This window comes from Nycticebus coucang, chromosome 7 (assembly GCF_027406575.1).
Source record: "Nycticebus coucang isolate mNycCou1 chromosome 7, mNycCou1.pri, whole genome shotgun sequence".
Lineage (NCBI taxonomy): Eukaryota > Metazoa > Chordata > Mammalia > Primates > Lorisidae > Nycticebus > Nycticebus coucang.
Genome location: NC_069786.1, coordinates 5,841,226 through 5,856,242, shown reverse-complemented (window position 1 = coordinate 5,856,242; position 15,017 = coordinate 5,841,226). Strand labels below are relative to the sequence as shown.

At 45.1% G+C, this 15,017-nt stretch overlaps 1 protein-coding gene across 6 annotated transcripts in view; it reads left to right on the top strand.

Moving 5' to 3' along the window:
- Positions 1–15,017, top strand: part of FBXO25 (F-box protein 25) — a 50,282-nt gene continuing 35,265 nt past the window's right edge. Inside the window, exons 1-2 of one of the 6 annotated variants that reach the window (XM_053597036.1) lie at positions 1–113; positions 7,408–7,545. In XM_053597036.1, the coding sequence (XP_053453011.1) occupies positions 7,412–7,545 (134 nt within the window). In that variant the 5' untranslated portion in view covers positions 1–113; positions 7,408–7,411. Of the gene's footprint in view, positions 114–5,677; positions 6,539–7,407; positions 7,546–15,017 lie in introns of those variants that run through there. The other 5 variants (XM_053597040.1, XM_053597035.1, XM_053597037.1 and 2 more) reach the window with 5 other exon arrangements.

The following is a 15,017-nucleotide window of genomic DNA, read 5'->3' as shown; positions in this document are numbered from 1 at the left end:
CAGCGCGTCCGGGGGCGGGGCTTCCCTGAGGCGCTCCCCCAGGCGGCGGGCAACTTCCGGCAATAATACCCGTCGCTTCGCCTTCAGGTGCGACTGAGGCTGTGGCGCGCCAGGTGAGGATGTGGGGTGGTGCTAGGGTCCCTGGGAGCTCCAGACCGGGACCCAGGGCCGTGCTCGAGGCGGTGGGCGTGCCAGGAGGGGACTAGGGGCAGTGCTGGGGGCCGTGGGAGCTCCAGACCGGGACTAGGGGGCTGTGCTGGAGGCCGTGGGAGCTCCAGACGGGGACGAGGGGGCTGTGCTGGAGGCCGTGGGAGCTCCAGAGCGGGACGAGGGGGCAGTGCTGGAGGCCGTGGGAGCTCCAGACGGGGACGAGGGGGCTGTGCTGGGGGCCGTGGGAGCTCCAGACCGGGACTAGGGGGCTGTGCTGGAGGCCGTGGGAGCTCCAGACGGGGACGAGGGGGCTGTGCTGGAGGCCGTGGGAGCTCCAGAGCGGGACGAGGGGGCAGTGCTGGAGGCCGTGGGAGCTCCAGAGCGGGACGAGGGGGCAGTGCTGGAGGCCGTGGGAGCTCCAGACCGGGACGAGGGGGCTGTGCTGGGGGCCGTGGGAGCTCCAGACCGGGACGAGGGGGCTGTGCTGGAGACCGTGGGAGCTCCAGACCGGGATCAGGGGGCAGTGCTGAGGGCCGTGGGAGGTCCAGAAGAGGGCTAGGGGCCAGTGGTGGAGGCCGTGGGATCTCCGGGCAGGGACCTAGGGGCCGTGCACTCCTAAGGCTGGGGCCGTGGGCGCTACGGGTGGAGACCGGGGTGCCGTGCTGGGGATCGGGGTGGGGAGTCATGGGCGCGCCCGATGGGGACGCGGCCTCCTCGCGTTCACCCTGCCTCTCTCGCCGCTGCCCCTCCCCCCGCCCACCTTCCCCGGCTGTCCTCGCACCCTCCCTCCCGGGCTCTCTCCTGCCAGCCCTGCACCTCTCCTCAATGTGTCCACCCCCGTCTCCACGGCGTTCACGGTGTCCTCCCGCGGGCGTCTCCCCTCGGGGCCATGGCATCTGCTCCAGGTCCTCAACGCGTTCCTGCGCCGTTCTCTATGGGAACCTTTGACCGGGTGCGACCGGTCCCTCCTCTAGGTCACTGTACCTAGTCTGCAGCTCAGCCTTCCTCTCTTTACACCTTGTTTGTAGCTCAGGCGCAGTCTCATCCTTTCATTTGCCTTCCTTGCTTATTTTTCTTGCAGCTGACATTTGTGAATTTTTCATTCTTTTCCCTACAGTATGCTCAGTTCGACCTTGCAGTTAGATTCCGTCTCTATCCCTGGGCCTGGTCAAATCCATGTTGAAAATGGTAATCTAGAGAACAGTTTCCTTCCTTAAAGAGCTCTTTTCTCACCTCCAAATCCTTACCAGCCAACCCTAATAAGAAAAGGCATTTCTGGGCGGCGCCTGTGGCTCAGTGAGTAGGGCGCCGGCCCCATATGCCGAGGGTGGCGGGTTCAAACCCAGCCCCGGCCAAACTGCAAAAAAAAAAAAAAAATAGCCGGGTGCTGTGGCGGGTGCCTGTAGTCCCAGCTACTCGGGAGGCTGAGGCAAGAGAATCGCTTAAGCCCAGGAGCTGGAGGTTGCTGTGAGCTGTGTGACGCCCCAGCACTCTACCAAGGGCCATAAAGTGAGACTCTGTCTCTACAAAAAAAAAAAAAAAAAGGCATTTCTTATTTTTATTTATATCTCTCCTTTGCATGTTTTCCTTTTTCATGAAGAATTTAATGATTCTCTGTCAGGCCTTATAGTAAATACTATTTCAGACTTTCAATTTTCAATTTGCCATTTTTTGATGTCCTATTTGGATCCATGCTTATAAGCCATATTGACATTTAACAGTACATTGTTTGACCCTAAGTTATTTTGGAGTACTATAGGGAAAAGAGATCAATAAAGAAAAACCAAATAGTTATCAAATTGAGGAGTCACTGTTATCCCAGGACATTAACATTTATTTTGTAAAATGAAAAATAAGAAATACGGTGGTAAATAAATTGTTTTGTCAACCTTTTTCTCTGAATATGAAGCCGCCTTGCTATTATTTTCATTGTAACTTGTTTTTATTTATTCTGTCTATGGCTCTAGAGCTTGCTTTACACTTACAGCTTTTATTGTTTTTGAAGATGAACTTAATAACTGCTGCAAGTGCTGGTTATTCCATTTCCTTTACTTCTAGCTTAAAAACAGCATAGCCCATGTAGTCTTCTAAAATGGACTACAGGTCAGTTTCTGGTCTTGTTTTCCTTGTTTTAGTGCTCTTATATTTTGATCCACTGTTACTTTAGATCATATTGGTGTTACATGTAATATAAGGTAAAAAAATGTAAAAATAAAAAAGACTTTGTAGTTTAAAGGCAGCTGTCTTAATGGGGTATTCAGAAACTACTATTACAAATGTATGGTGGTTAAGAGCATGGAAATAAATAATGAAACCATTATTTTGAATCCCAGCTCAACCAAACTCCTGCTTCAGTGTACTCATCTATAAAATAGAGAACTGTATTTGTAAAGTGAGGATAATAACATTTCCTATCTTGGAGGGTGGTTAAAGACTGTGCACTTTGATATACACGGTGTCCTAAGGTCACCATATTTATGAGATAATACATGTAAATCATTTAGAGTAATACCTAACTTATACTAAGTTCTGATAAGTGTTTGCCATTACTATCATTAGTTCAGGAAAAAAATATGCTTGTTGAAGGAAAGACATTTTTTGATTAGTTCTGATTTTCTTATACCAGGAGTTTCTACCAGCAAATGAACTTCATGAAGTCTTTTTCTATAAAGGTTCCCCACCCCCATGTCTTTCCATATAAAATAGAGATTAAGGGAAGATTTAAAATAATTCAGCCTTATATGCTGTCTGAAATAAGTTACTATAAAATGTGCTTAATGATCGCAAATTATACAAGTCATATAATAACCAAGTAGACACTTGGAGAGCTTGCTGTTACACATTTAATAATTTTCAGGAGAACTTTTTTATTTTTGTATTTGCAAATTCTCAAACCAAAGGTAATTTTAATTAAGATACATTTATAAAGCCCTAGGAATTTATGTTTTTCAGTCAAACAGACAAATTGCTATAAAAAGTAATAGGCTGTTGTCACTCTAAACGTTTAGTATCAGTGTTTTCTCATTTGCAAAATCAGATGCCTCAGATTGGACTATTTTTAAAAGATTTGAGATTTAGACCTTTTCAATGGCAACTTTTTTTGTCTGCTGTTTTCCAATGCTTTTTTGTTACTAGTTTTTAGTAACTCTGCTTCTAGAGTCTGTGCTTTTAGTTTGTGAACTGTATAGAATATTTAAAATAAAACTGTATTGTGATCCAAAGAGCACACCATGGCAAATTTATGAAATGCACACATCTACTGAGAATCAAATCTTTTGCTTTGGATTAAAAATAATAACTTTGGGCATGAACTGTTTTTTATTTTCATGCATTGTACTTCTTCCAACCCTTAAAAATTAAATTTGCCAGCTGAAATATTCAGACTTAACTGTTCATTTCTCATCAAAATTTTTTTTTTTTGGCCGGGGCTAGGTTTGAACCTACCACCTCTGGCATATGGGACTGGCGCCCTACTCCTTGAGCCACAGGCACCGCCCTGTTTTTTTTTTTTTGTTTGTTTGTTTGTTTTTGTAGTTTTTGGCCGGGGCTGGGTTTGAACCTGCCACCTTCGGCATATGGGGCCGGCGCCCTACTCTGTTGAGCCACAGGCACCGCCTTCATCAGATGGTTAAAATGAACTTTCTGTAGAATATTGGTAGTTGTAAAAGAATTGGTTGTATTATTGGAAACACCAAGGTGGATCTTTACTTTATGTAAATGTTGTAGGGATTGTTTGTGAAACCAAAAGATAAATATATTAAATGGTGAGTGGGCATAGTGTCTAAATAGTTATGTTTTTATTTAACCAGGTTTAAAACACACTGTAGATGAAGGGATGTGCATATAGAATAGTCATCTAGATATGGGTCTGTTGGCAAGATGTTTCTGTTGCCTGGTTGTCTTTGTCTGTCTCCATTCTCCCATTTGATCTATCTCATAGGCCCTAGAACAGCGGTTCTCAACCTGTGGGTCATGACCCCTTTGTAACAAGGAAAAATACATTGCAGCATTAGGAAGGTTGAGAACCACTGCCCTAGAAAATTGTTTTCAAAACAGCACTGCTCACGTTGATACACAGGGTGTTCCAAAGGTCAACAAACATACATACATGGGAAAATGGGAAATTGTAGCTAAATGTACCTTTATTTCAAAATATTCATTATGAAGTTTTATAAAATACTTGCAAAATATTTGTGTCACCATGTAAATATAATAATATTAAAATATAATATGAAATATTTGAATCTGTTAATTTCCAGGTATGGCAACCTTTGGGACACCCTACATTGGTTGAAAACTTACTAACTTAAACTATCATCATTAGATGATAGTATGGTCCAAACACCTTTAATATTCAAAGACTGCCACAATCTGGCTTCTAGTCCTCTTCTCAGCTTACCTACCAATTCTCCTATGAAATTTCTCCCTGACAGCTAACCTGTTCTGCTTATTTTTCTCAAATGTGTCACATAGATTTCGGCTTTTATACTTATTCACTGACAATTCCTGTGATCGATATGTTTTCCTTGACTCTCCACTTGTTTAAGGTCTAGCCATGCTTTAAGGCAGTGTTTTTCAGCCTTTTTTCATCCCATGGCACACTCGAACCTATAGTTAAACTTCCATGGCACCCTTAAATTAGGTTGATCAAAAAGAAAAGGAGAATATATTTACTGTGCTTCGAACTTCTTTAAAAAATAATTTAATTAATGATCTTTAAAAATTTGTGTGGCACACCTAAGATCCTCTCACAGCACACTGGTTGAAAATCACTGCTCTAAAGCCAGGCTGGTGTCCTAGTTTCTCCTCAGACTTTTCCTAGCTGATGTGGTTTTTTCTTTTAGTTAGTCTTTTACTTTCTCTTTACCACTCATTCAGCATTCATGTTACAAGATTGTGTGTGTATGTATATTTGCACACATCAACAAACTTTATTACATGTAATGCACTTTTTGATGTGTATGTTTTCATTTGTGTTTCTGCTTTTTTGTTACTTAGCTAGTTGGTACACCCGTGAGGTTAGGGACACCTAGCATAATAGAATTCAGTCAAATATTTGTTACTGAAGTAATCCTGTATTTGGTCTGTTACCGATATTTTTCAGAGTTACAATGTGATTTTTTTAAACAGTTTTCTGAATCCACAGTTTCAGCATGATATGAAAGGCACTTTGGCAATTATCAGAGATAGTCCTAACATCCATTTTTTTCTTGTGTGTTTTTTGCAAGACTGAAATTGCCATTTAAGTAGTCATCTGCTACTTCAAGGTCCTTCCCTCTTTGGTGGGAATGTTCTCTGGCCTATATCTGAATGTTTTTGAAAATCAGATGTATGCTGTTTGAGATAGTCTGTCTCTTCTAAGATAGTGTAAATGCCCTTTTAGCAGCCTGCTTTTTGTCAGTTATACTAAATATATAATAGTTGGAGGGTGTTGTTTAGACACTTGCATCTCACATGCTCTGTGTGATGTAAACCTTCTATGTTTTAAGAGATTCCAAGTCTACTTGGATTGATAAGAGCTCATAACTAAAACTGTTTGCTCGAGGCATCAGCTGTCTTTCTGTAGCTAAAGTTGTGTCTGATTTACAATTCTTAGCAACTATGCTGCTTTGTAACATTTTCCTCCCTGTCATTTCTTTCTTAAAGTACATTTTTGTTTTGACTTCCTGTTTTCCCTCTACCGTTGGCTCTTCATTCTCAGATTTCTTTCTGGGCACATCTTCATCCTTTGGTCCTGTGAACTTTAGTGTTTCCCGGAGTTTTTCTCCTTGGCTCCTTTGTTTCTCACTCTACACAAGCTATGATACTGTTTCTGTGGGCTTCATTCCTGTCTGAATGGTGGTGATTTTCCTGTATTTCTCTCCAGCCTAACTCTCTACTGAGCCATGGATCTGTCTACTGCTTGGTTCATGCAATATATAAATATTTATTGAGTTGCTGTTGTGTGCCTGCCATTGTTCAAAGTACTTGGGATAGAAATCTGAGCAGGACATTGTATTGTCTTGGAGGATGACAGATGGCAAGCACATCAGTAATTCCAGACAGCCCTGACCACTGTGATGAAGACACAGGCTGTCCCCAGAGAGGCTGATGGGGGTTCAGAGGTCACAGAAGGGAGTTATTGGACAGGCATCTGGGAAGCCTTTCTGCAGAAGTGCTATTTGAAGCAGCAATGTGCACATCTGAGGCTATTCTTCGCCCTCACTGGGTGTCAGAGTCATCTGTGGACCTCTAAAAAAGCCTTAAACCTAACCTTCACCTCCAATATTGTACTTTTTAAAAGCTTCCCAGGCTGTGATGTTAGTGCACCGTGATAGTGAAACCACTAGCAAGAGGCAGAGAGAGCTAGAGTCCAAGGTCTCACTTGAGAGTTACAGACTTCATGAAGGTAATGATGTCTGTTGCATAATGTCTTAAGTTGGAATGTTTATTTCTTGAGTCTAATAATGTCAAATGTGACAGCTATGTCCAAAGCTGAAGTCAGTGTCTCTTACCTCCTCCCCTCCAGCAAAGGCCTGCTGTTGCCTCCATGTGCCTTATCTCAGAATCTGGTGCCACAGACCAGATCTGGATGTCTCTGTGACATCTCACATATCCAGCCAGTCTTCAGTGTGCTGGACTCTCCCTCCTGGACATTCCCCCTGCTCTTCCCGCTGTACCTCCAGTTCCAGCTCTTTGCCCAGGTGTCCTGCCCTGTGTGTTCCCGGAGCCCATGTGTGTTCCCTGGCTGTGACGCTGCCTTCTTTGTCACTTTCTGCATCACCCCCTTTCTTGGCCTCTGTTGTCCTCAGAGTGAGGTCCTTGGACTGGACGGGCTTCAGGGACTTCTCCGTGCTTGCTGTAGCCACTCCTCACCCCCTTTTTTTCTCAGCTCAGCCAGATTGAACTGCTTGGAGGTTTGGAGTGTGGACTCACTCTGCGTTAGGCCCCTTTGGCAGCGAGAGTGCACTGTGTGTGGAATGCTGTCCCCACTTCTGCCCGCTCCCTGCCTGGTGTGAGCATGGGGTCACCCCTGGTAAACATTTCTTGATGCACGCAGTATTGGTGAGGGAAGTTCATCTATATTTACCCCATCTTACAGCTTTAGTACAACATGTACTGTGTTTTGTTTAATACTATGCTATCTTTTCTATTAAGTGATAAGCAGACTTAAATGTTAAGTAAGACCTTAAGTCTTGAAAATCAATGGATAAATGTTCTAAATGAGCAGAAACTTCTGTTAATTACATTACTTTTAAACATGACTATTTTTTGTAGAACTATGCCATTTTTGGGTCAAGACTGGAGGTCTCCTGGATGGAGTTGGATTAAAACAGAAGATGGCTGGAAGAGATGCGAGTCCTGCAGTCAGGAACTTGGAAGAGAGAGTAACCAGTGTGACATCAGTCACAGCATGTGAGTTACAGCCAAGAAGAACCTTGGCACTTATGGAATCCTCTACTTTTCAAGTCCTTGCAAAGCTTGTAATCTGAGACTTGCACACCTAGAATGCTAGAATGAAGAAATAAGTTATTTAGCCAAAGAATGAGGCTAGTGGCTTACCTGATATCTGCACATAAATGTGGCTTTCTTCTTTTTATTTAAAATATTTAATCCTCACAATCTGAGAAATAGGTATCATTATAGTTGAGGGACTTGAGGAAATTAGAAAGACATAGGTTTGGTGGCTAATGGTGGTTTACCTGAGACAGAAATTTATTGATCTCCCCGAAAGCCTCAATTGATAGAGACTTTGCTGGTAATACTGTCTTGTTGCTCTGCTGCCACCTGTGTGGTCCAGAGGGTGTGTTACCTACCACATCAGCATACCAGCTGTGGGGTTTGTGAGACACACCCATTCTTCAGTGGCACAGCGGAAGTTACACATGATGTCGCCCACACCTCATTGTCTAGAGCATAGGAACAGAGGAGGCTGCTATGGTGTGAAAACTGCAGTCTCCACTAGGGTGATGCTAGAGAATTTGGAGAATGGGGAAGGTCTTGAGACCCTTCCCGATGGAATGTGCTGGGTCTAGCCATTGATTTTATTGTATATTCTTATTTGACACTTACATAATTGTCAACTGTATGTTTCGTGGGCCATATGTTTTTCTGACAGAAGTTTAGTAGCTTTATACCAAGGACTAGTTTTCATAGTATTTGAAACAGAAATTAATTTTCCATTTTAGTTGTAGTGAAGATAACACAGTAATATTTTTTTAAGCTTACGTTGTGGCAGCTCTCTGCCATTCTGAGATTTATTTAATATTTATGGCTGTAAAATTTATTTAAAGTTTGTAATTACTTGTGCTATTGGTGTTGGATAATTAATGTTACGCATTTATGGATTTTCTAGGTAATTTTTTATTGTCTTATACTTTTCATAGCTAATTATTTAATTTTAAAGGTAGTGGATTATTTCTAGAAATGTTAGATATCTCACATTTTTGCCCTATGGTGGCCACTATGAACTGTGGAGATCTTAAAGTCACTCACTGTTTTATGATGGAGAAATAGGTTACAAAATGTCAATTAAAAAAAGCTATAATGCTTGAAATACAATGTTACTATTATTTCTACCTTAAGAAATTTGCATTTCTGTTTTTTCCTCATATATTCTTTTCCCAAATACATTTGGTGACCCAGCACTGTAGCAAGCAGTGAGAATTGATTTTTTTCATGTACGTGTAGAAAATTGGATAACACAGTTGAGACATTTCTTTGCACGAGAACCCCTGTCGTTCTGCGTCCCACACTCTTCCCTACAGACACACCCTCTTGAGCTGGTCAGCCCTGCTGGCAGAAGTACTTGCTCTGAGACAAGGCCCAGGTATCTCCCCAAGACCGAAGGTGTTGTGATGGCAGCCACCGCGGGGTGAAGGGAGGACAAGTGGGACTTGCCTGGGCATCCCATCTGATTGCTTTGTGGATCCACGGACCCTCTGCCTTCCTCTCTGCCTTTCCTCCCTGTCTTCCTCCAACTTCTCTCCCTTCTTGCCATAATGCAAATCTGAATTTGTGGGAGAGGCTGTTGGTGACCCAGCACTGTAGCAAGCAGTACTTTCCCTGGCCAGTTAAAATCAAACTGAAACTTGATAAAAAGGATAACACAATATGTAACCACCATGTTAAATTACTGTGTAAGATGGCCCTGTCTTCTTCCCATTTCTTTTGACTTAACGTGGGCTTTCTAAATTTAGAAAAAGTACTGTAGTGAAAGTAGTCTAGGTAATGAAGATTGTAACTGACTTTATTAATTTTCTTTATTGTAAATGGGTATGTGCATGGAAGGAGTAGCCAGCTAGTTCAGGCTCTGAATCTTGATTCAGCTGATTTTTAAAGCAACTTTTGTAATATCCTTGAGATTTAGGATGATAGAGCAAATGTTAAATGTTGTTTTAAGTGCTTAAGTCTTCATTTAAAAGATGTCATGTGTTAGAACATACAAAGTGTCTTACTGCGGGGCACAGAGGATCTATCTTGAACCATGTCTAGGGAAGTGGATTTAATAAGCAGCAGAGCCGGTAGGCTGGCTGTGTGCAAGCTGGTGAGGGGGCAGCCAGCTCAGGACCTCAGTGGACAGGGGAGAAGTGAGCAGTGCTTGCCTGCGGCACTTCCTGTGCAGCTGGGCAGGAGGCTGGATTGGGAACAGGGCGGGGTACAGATCCACTGGACACTTGAGAAGGGAGCTCTGAGAAGGGCTCCGAGGTTTGGGGTGGGGAAGTGGTGTTGTATGAATCATCAGGCTTGATCTCTCCCTGGGAGTGTTGCTGCCATGCAGGTTTGTGTTGGATGACAGAGATTGCATGATTTTTATAAACCTGCAGTCTGGAACCACAAACTTAGGAACCTGTTACCTGTTAGCACTGTTACTCATTGTCTTTGGTGAAGCTGGCATTTGATAAGGGATTACGTCGTCACACACAGTGTGCTAAAGCTCAGCCTTGGAATGGTACTTCTCGGGGCATTTCCTTTGCATTTAATTTATTCAGTCTTTTTGTTGGATTTTCATTTACATGCCTAAGTGCTGTTCAGCTCCCATCCTCTCCACACTATTTCAGACTTCTTCCCTGTCTCTTCAAAACAATTTTTGGACACAAGAGTGATTTCCTCAGGCTTCTGTTCTAATAGCGTCATTCTGGCTGTTGTGTTAGAAACACGCTGCTGGTGGCCCAGCTCCTCAGAGGCCCTTGCTTTTACTCCTGGGAGATGAGGCGGCTTGGTGAAAACGGAGGTGGCAGAGGTGAAGGGCCCCAGCCCTGGGTGTGCTTTACAGGTAGTGTGGACGGGTGGGCTTAATGGGGTGCACTGAAGGTGGAAGTGACAGCAGAGCTCTGACCCGAGCAGCTGGAGACTGGAGATCCTTTGGCTGTGGTGACACATGAATATGCATCTTCTTGCACATGGAGCACTGGGTTCTGGGTTTGTGCCCAGAGCAGGACCCCAGGGCCCCAGGTCATGCACCTCTTCCCTTTCCCACAGAGCGGGGCCACGGGGTGGCAGATCAGGCACCTCTTCCCTTTCCCACAGAGCGGGGCCACGGGGTGGCAGGTCAGGCACCGCTTCCCTTTCCCACAGAGCGGGGCCACGGGGTGGCAGGTCAGGCACCTCTTCCCTTTCCCACAGAGCGGGGCCACGGGGTGGCAGGTCAGGCACCTCTTCCCTTTCCCACAGAGCGGGGCCACGGGGTGGCAGGTCAGGCACCGCTTCCCTTTCCCACAGAGCGGGGCCACGGGGTGGCAGGTCAGGCACCTCTTCCCTTTCCCACAGAGCGGGGCCACGGGGTGGCAGGTCAGGCACCTCTTCCCTTTCCCACAGAGCGGGGCCACGGGGTGGCAGGTCAGGCACCTCTTCCCTTTCCCACAGAGCGGGGCCACGGGGTGGCAGGTCAGGCACCTCTTCCCTTTCCCACAGAGCGGGGCCACGGGGTGGCAGGTCAGGCACCTCTTCCCTTTCCCACAGAGCGGGGCCACGGGGTGGCAGGTCAGGCACCTCTTCCCTTTCCCACAGAGCGGGGCCACGGGGTGGCAGGTCAGGCACCTCTTCCCTTTCCCACAGAGCGGGGCCACGGGGTGGCAGGTCAGGCACCTCTTCCCTTTCCCACAGAGCGGGGCCACGGGGTGGCAGGTCAGGCACCTCTTCCCTTTCCCACAGAGCGGGGCCACGGGGTGGCAGGTCAGGCACCTCTTCCCTTTCCCACAGAGAGGGGCCACGGGGTGGCAGGTCAGGCACCTCTTCCCTTTCCCACAGAGCGGGGCCACGGGGTGGCAGATCAGGCACCTCTTCCCTTTCCCACAGAGCGGGGCCACGGGGTGGCAGGTCAGGCACCTCTTCCCTTTCCCACAGAGCGGGGCCACGGGGTGGCAGATCAGGCACCTCTTCCCTTTCCCACAGAGCGGGGCCACGGGGTGGCAGGTCAGGCACCTCTTCCCTTTCCCACAGAGCGGGGCCACGGGGTGGCAGGTCAGGCACCTCTTCCCTTTCCCACAAAGCAGGACACCAGGGCGCCAGGTCAGGCACCTCTTCCTTTCTCTGTGAGTTCTGATACCCTCGTGTGTGCATCCTTTTTCCTGCTTTTTAGTTCTTGAAAGTTGATCTGTATTGGCGTGTGTTGGTTTGCCTCATCTTTCTAATGTGTCATGGCTTATTTATTCCAGCTTCCACTGACATCATTTTGATTCTTTACCTTTTTTTCTGTTTCCTACAGTGTAGCACTGATTATTGGTGTGAATTTTTTTGCATACTTATGTGAATATTTATGAAGTCTTAAGTTCCTAATAGAATTGCATATTTAAAATTCTAGTGTTGCCATATTATCTTACAAAATTTTGTACTGGTTTAAACTTTTAATAGTAGTGTAAAAAAATTTCATCCCTCACACTTCATCCTGGAAGCTGAGTGTATCAGTGCAGGGTATACACTGCCCGAGGGTAGGGTCTCAGGAGGCTGTGATGGAGGAAGCCCCCCATGCTGTGTGGGCCACGCCTGCCTCTGCACCTAAGGTGCTGTCAGCTCCCACGCCACCTGCTCTTGTGGGGCAGGGTCTTTTTCTGAAGTGAATGAAATGTTACAACAGCCTTGTCTCCACCATTACTTTAGCTCTTTGTGATCTTTAACAGTTTGGAAGAGGAAAAATTGTAAATTTTATTTATTTTGTAAGAGTGAGTGTTGAAGGAATCTTTTAAAAGAAATTACATTTCCTCTGTTCACACTTATAAAAATCATTGAGAAGATAAGAATAGTTGATTTATAAAATTCTAGAATAGTCACAGTTTGCACTGTGAGTCTCAAAGGGGATGGGCATCTCTTTCTTAATTAATTATATGATTTTAGTTATCTGTTTGGATTTTAAGTTACTACATTGTGTTCACTTAGTTTTGTTCATTCCTTCTGCAAACCTGTTAATAGCTCACAGTACATTTAAAGAGCAAAGGGGGCTAGGCCGGTGCCTAATGTTATAATACTAGCACTCTGGAAGGCTGAGGGGCCTGGATTGCTTGAGCTTATGAGTTTGAGATCAGCCTGAGCAAAAGTGAGACTCTGTCTCTACTAAAAATAGAAAAACTGAGAGGATCGATTGAGCCCAAGTGTTGGAGGTTGCTGTGAGCTATGACACCACAGCACTCTACCCAGGGTGACAGCTTGAGACCTTGTCTCAAAAAAAAAAAAAAAAAAAAAGAGTAAAGGACAGCTGGTGGTCTATTGGTACAGCCTATCTCCAGCCTACTTATCATCTCAGCAGCATGGTTCTTCCCCTTGCTACCTGCTGGCAGGTGGGAGTAGGTGGCCTTGTCTAAGCCAGGTGTATGTGCCATCTCAGTGGAGCAATGGCAGCCAGAGGGCACCAGTTCTGGACACTTATATGCAGTGTTGGTGAATAAGCTCCCTACTCTTCAGGGGGAGTGTTTGCCATCTCAGTGGAGCAATGGCGGCCAGAGGGCACCAGTTCTGGACGTTTATATGCAGTGTTGGTGAATAAGCTCCCTACTCTTCAGGGGAGTGTTTGCCATCTCAGTGGAGCAATGGCGGCCAGAGGGCACCAGTTCTGGACGTTTATATGCAGTGTTGGTGAATAAGCTCCCTACTCTTCAGGGGAGTGTTTTGGTGATGAGACCTAAGCTGCAGAGGGAGGTGCTGTGGAGGAATTGGGGCACAGCCCCCGGGAAGCAGAGCTAGAGGATTCTGTTGTCTGTGACATTGTTTGAGCCTCTGTCTGCGTCTGAGACTTTTCTGCTTCTGTAAGGAGGTTCCTCTTGTTCACACCAGTTACATTAGGTTTTTCTCTTGAAAGAATTCTTGCTGTTGTGGTCAGAGTATATTTTAAGAATTTCTGTCATCAGCCAGATCTTTAAGTTCCTTCTGTCGCTGTATCTTTATGCACTTTATGTGCACCCCCTTCCTGTCTCTCTCCAGCTCCTCCAAGTTGGTTTTCAAAATGTCCTAAGAATATTATCGTCAGCATATTTTGATTGTTTACCTGAATGCAGCATTCCCATAGAACAGGACCTTCCTAATTCTTCTCTGTTCCCCAGTGCATTCCTGTGTAATGTCTTGAACACAGCAGGTGCTTACAAGTGTCTGGTGTCTAAATGGAGGGAGGGGCACATTCATCAAAGGTAGAAAAACCCTAACTCTGGATCAAAGACTAATCTGTTGAAATTGGTTTTGATGATTGATTTATTTATCTTCCAGAAGCAGGGACCTGAGTTACTTTTTTCAGATTAAATTAAATTATTATTTGCTTTGTGCTGGCTTTAGATACGTTTTGTGAATGTAGGGCCTGAGAACAGAATCTCCCATTTCCAGTTCAGGTAACAAGGTCTGTGGGTTAACAGCTGTGTTGTCTGCTGTCTTGTGTTTTGTAGGTGAAAGCTGTGTACTTATTTTCTGCCGGTTGTTTAATGTAAAATGTGGATCAAACCATCCATAGAACCTGGATCCCAATTTAATTCCTTGGATCTGAGACTGATTTGCCTGCCTTTCTGAACTTGGTTCATCTTCCTTTCACTCCCTTTAGTTTATGTTCTCATCGTTTTGTCTTTCTTTTCATATATAGTAGAACCTCCATAGCTGACCATCTCCCTACATTGACCACCTTCTTAAGTTGACCTAATTTTCATAGACTGGACATGTACACACATACAAAGGCCTAGTTCCTTATATTCACCACCTCCACACGTTGGCCAGTTTGTTACTCCCTTGGGTAGTCAACTTAAGAGGTTCTACTCTGTGTATGTGTACATACATATATGTGTGTGTGTGTGTATTTTAGTTTTTTTTTTTTTTTTTTAGAGACAGAGTCTCACTTTGTCACCCTCAGTAGAGTGCTGTGGTGTCACAGCTTACGGTAACCTCCAGCTCTTGGGGTTAGGTGATCCTCCTGCCTCAGCCTCCCGAGTAGCTGGGACTACAGGCACCTGCCACACTGCCTGGCTATTTTTTGTTGCAGTTTGGCAAGGGCCGGGTTTGAACCCACCACTCTCGGCATATGGGGCTGGCACCCTACCCACTGAGCCACAGGCACCACCCTGTATTTTAGTTTTAAACTCTCTAATTTATTTTATTTTATTTTTTTTTTGAGACAGAATTTTACTATGTCACCCTTGGTAGAGTACCATGGCATCACAGCTCACAGAAACCTCCAACTCTTGCGTTTAAGTGATTCTCTTGCCTCAGCTTCCTAGGTAGCTGGGACTACAGGCATCCACCACAATGCTCAGCTACTTTTTTTGTTGCAATTTGGCCGGGGCTGGGTTTGAACCCGCCACCCTCAGTATATGGGGCTGGTGCCCTACTTACTGAGCCACAGGTACCACCCATATTTTATTCTTTTGAGATAGAGTCTCTCTGTGTCGCTCTGGGTAGAGTGCCATGGTGTCACAGCTCAC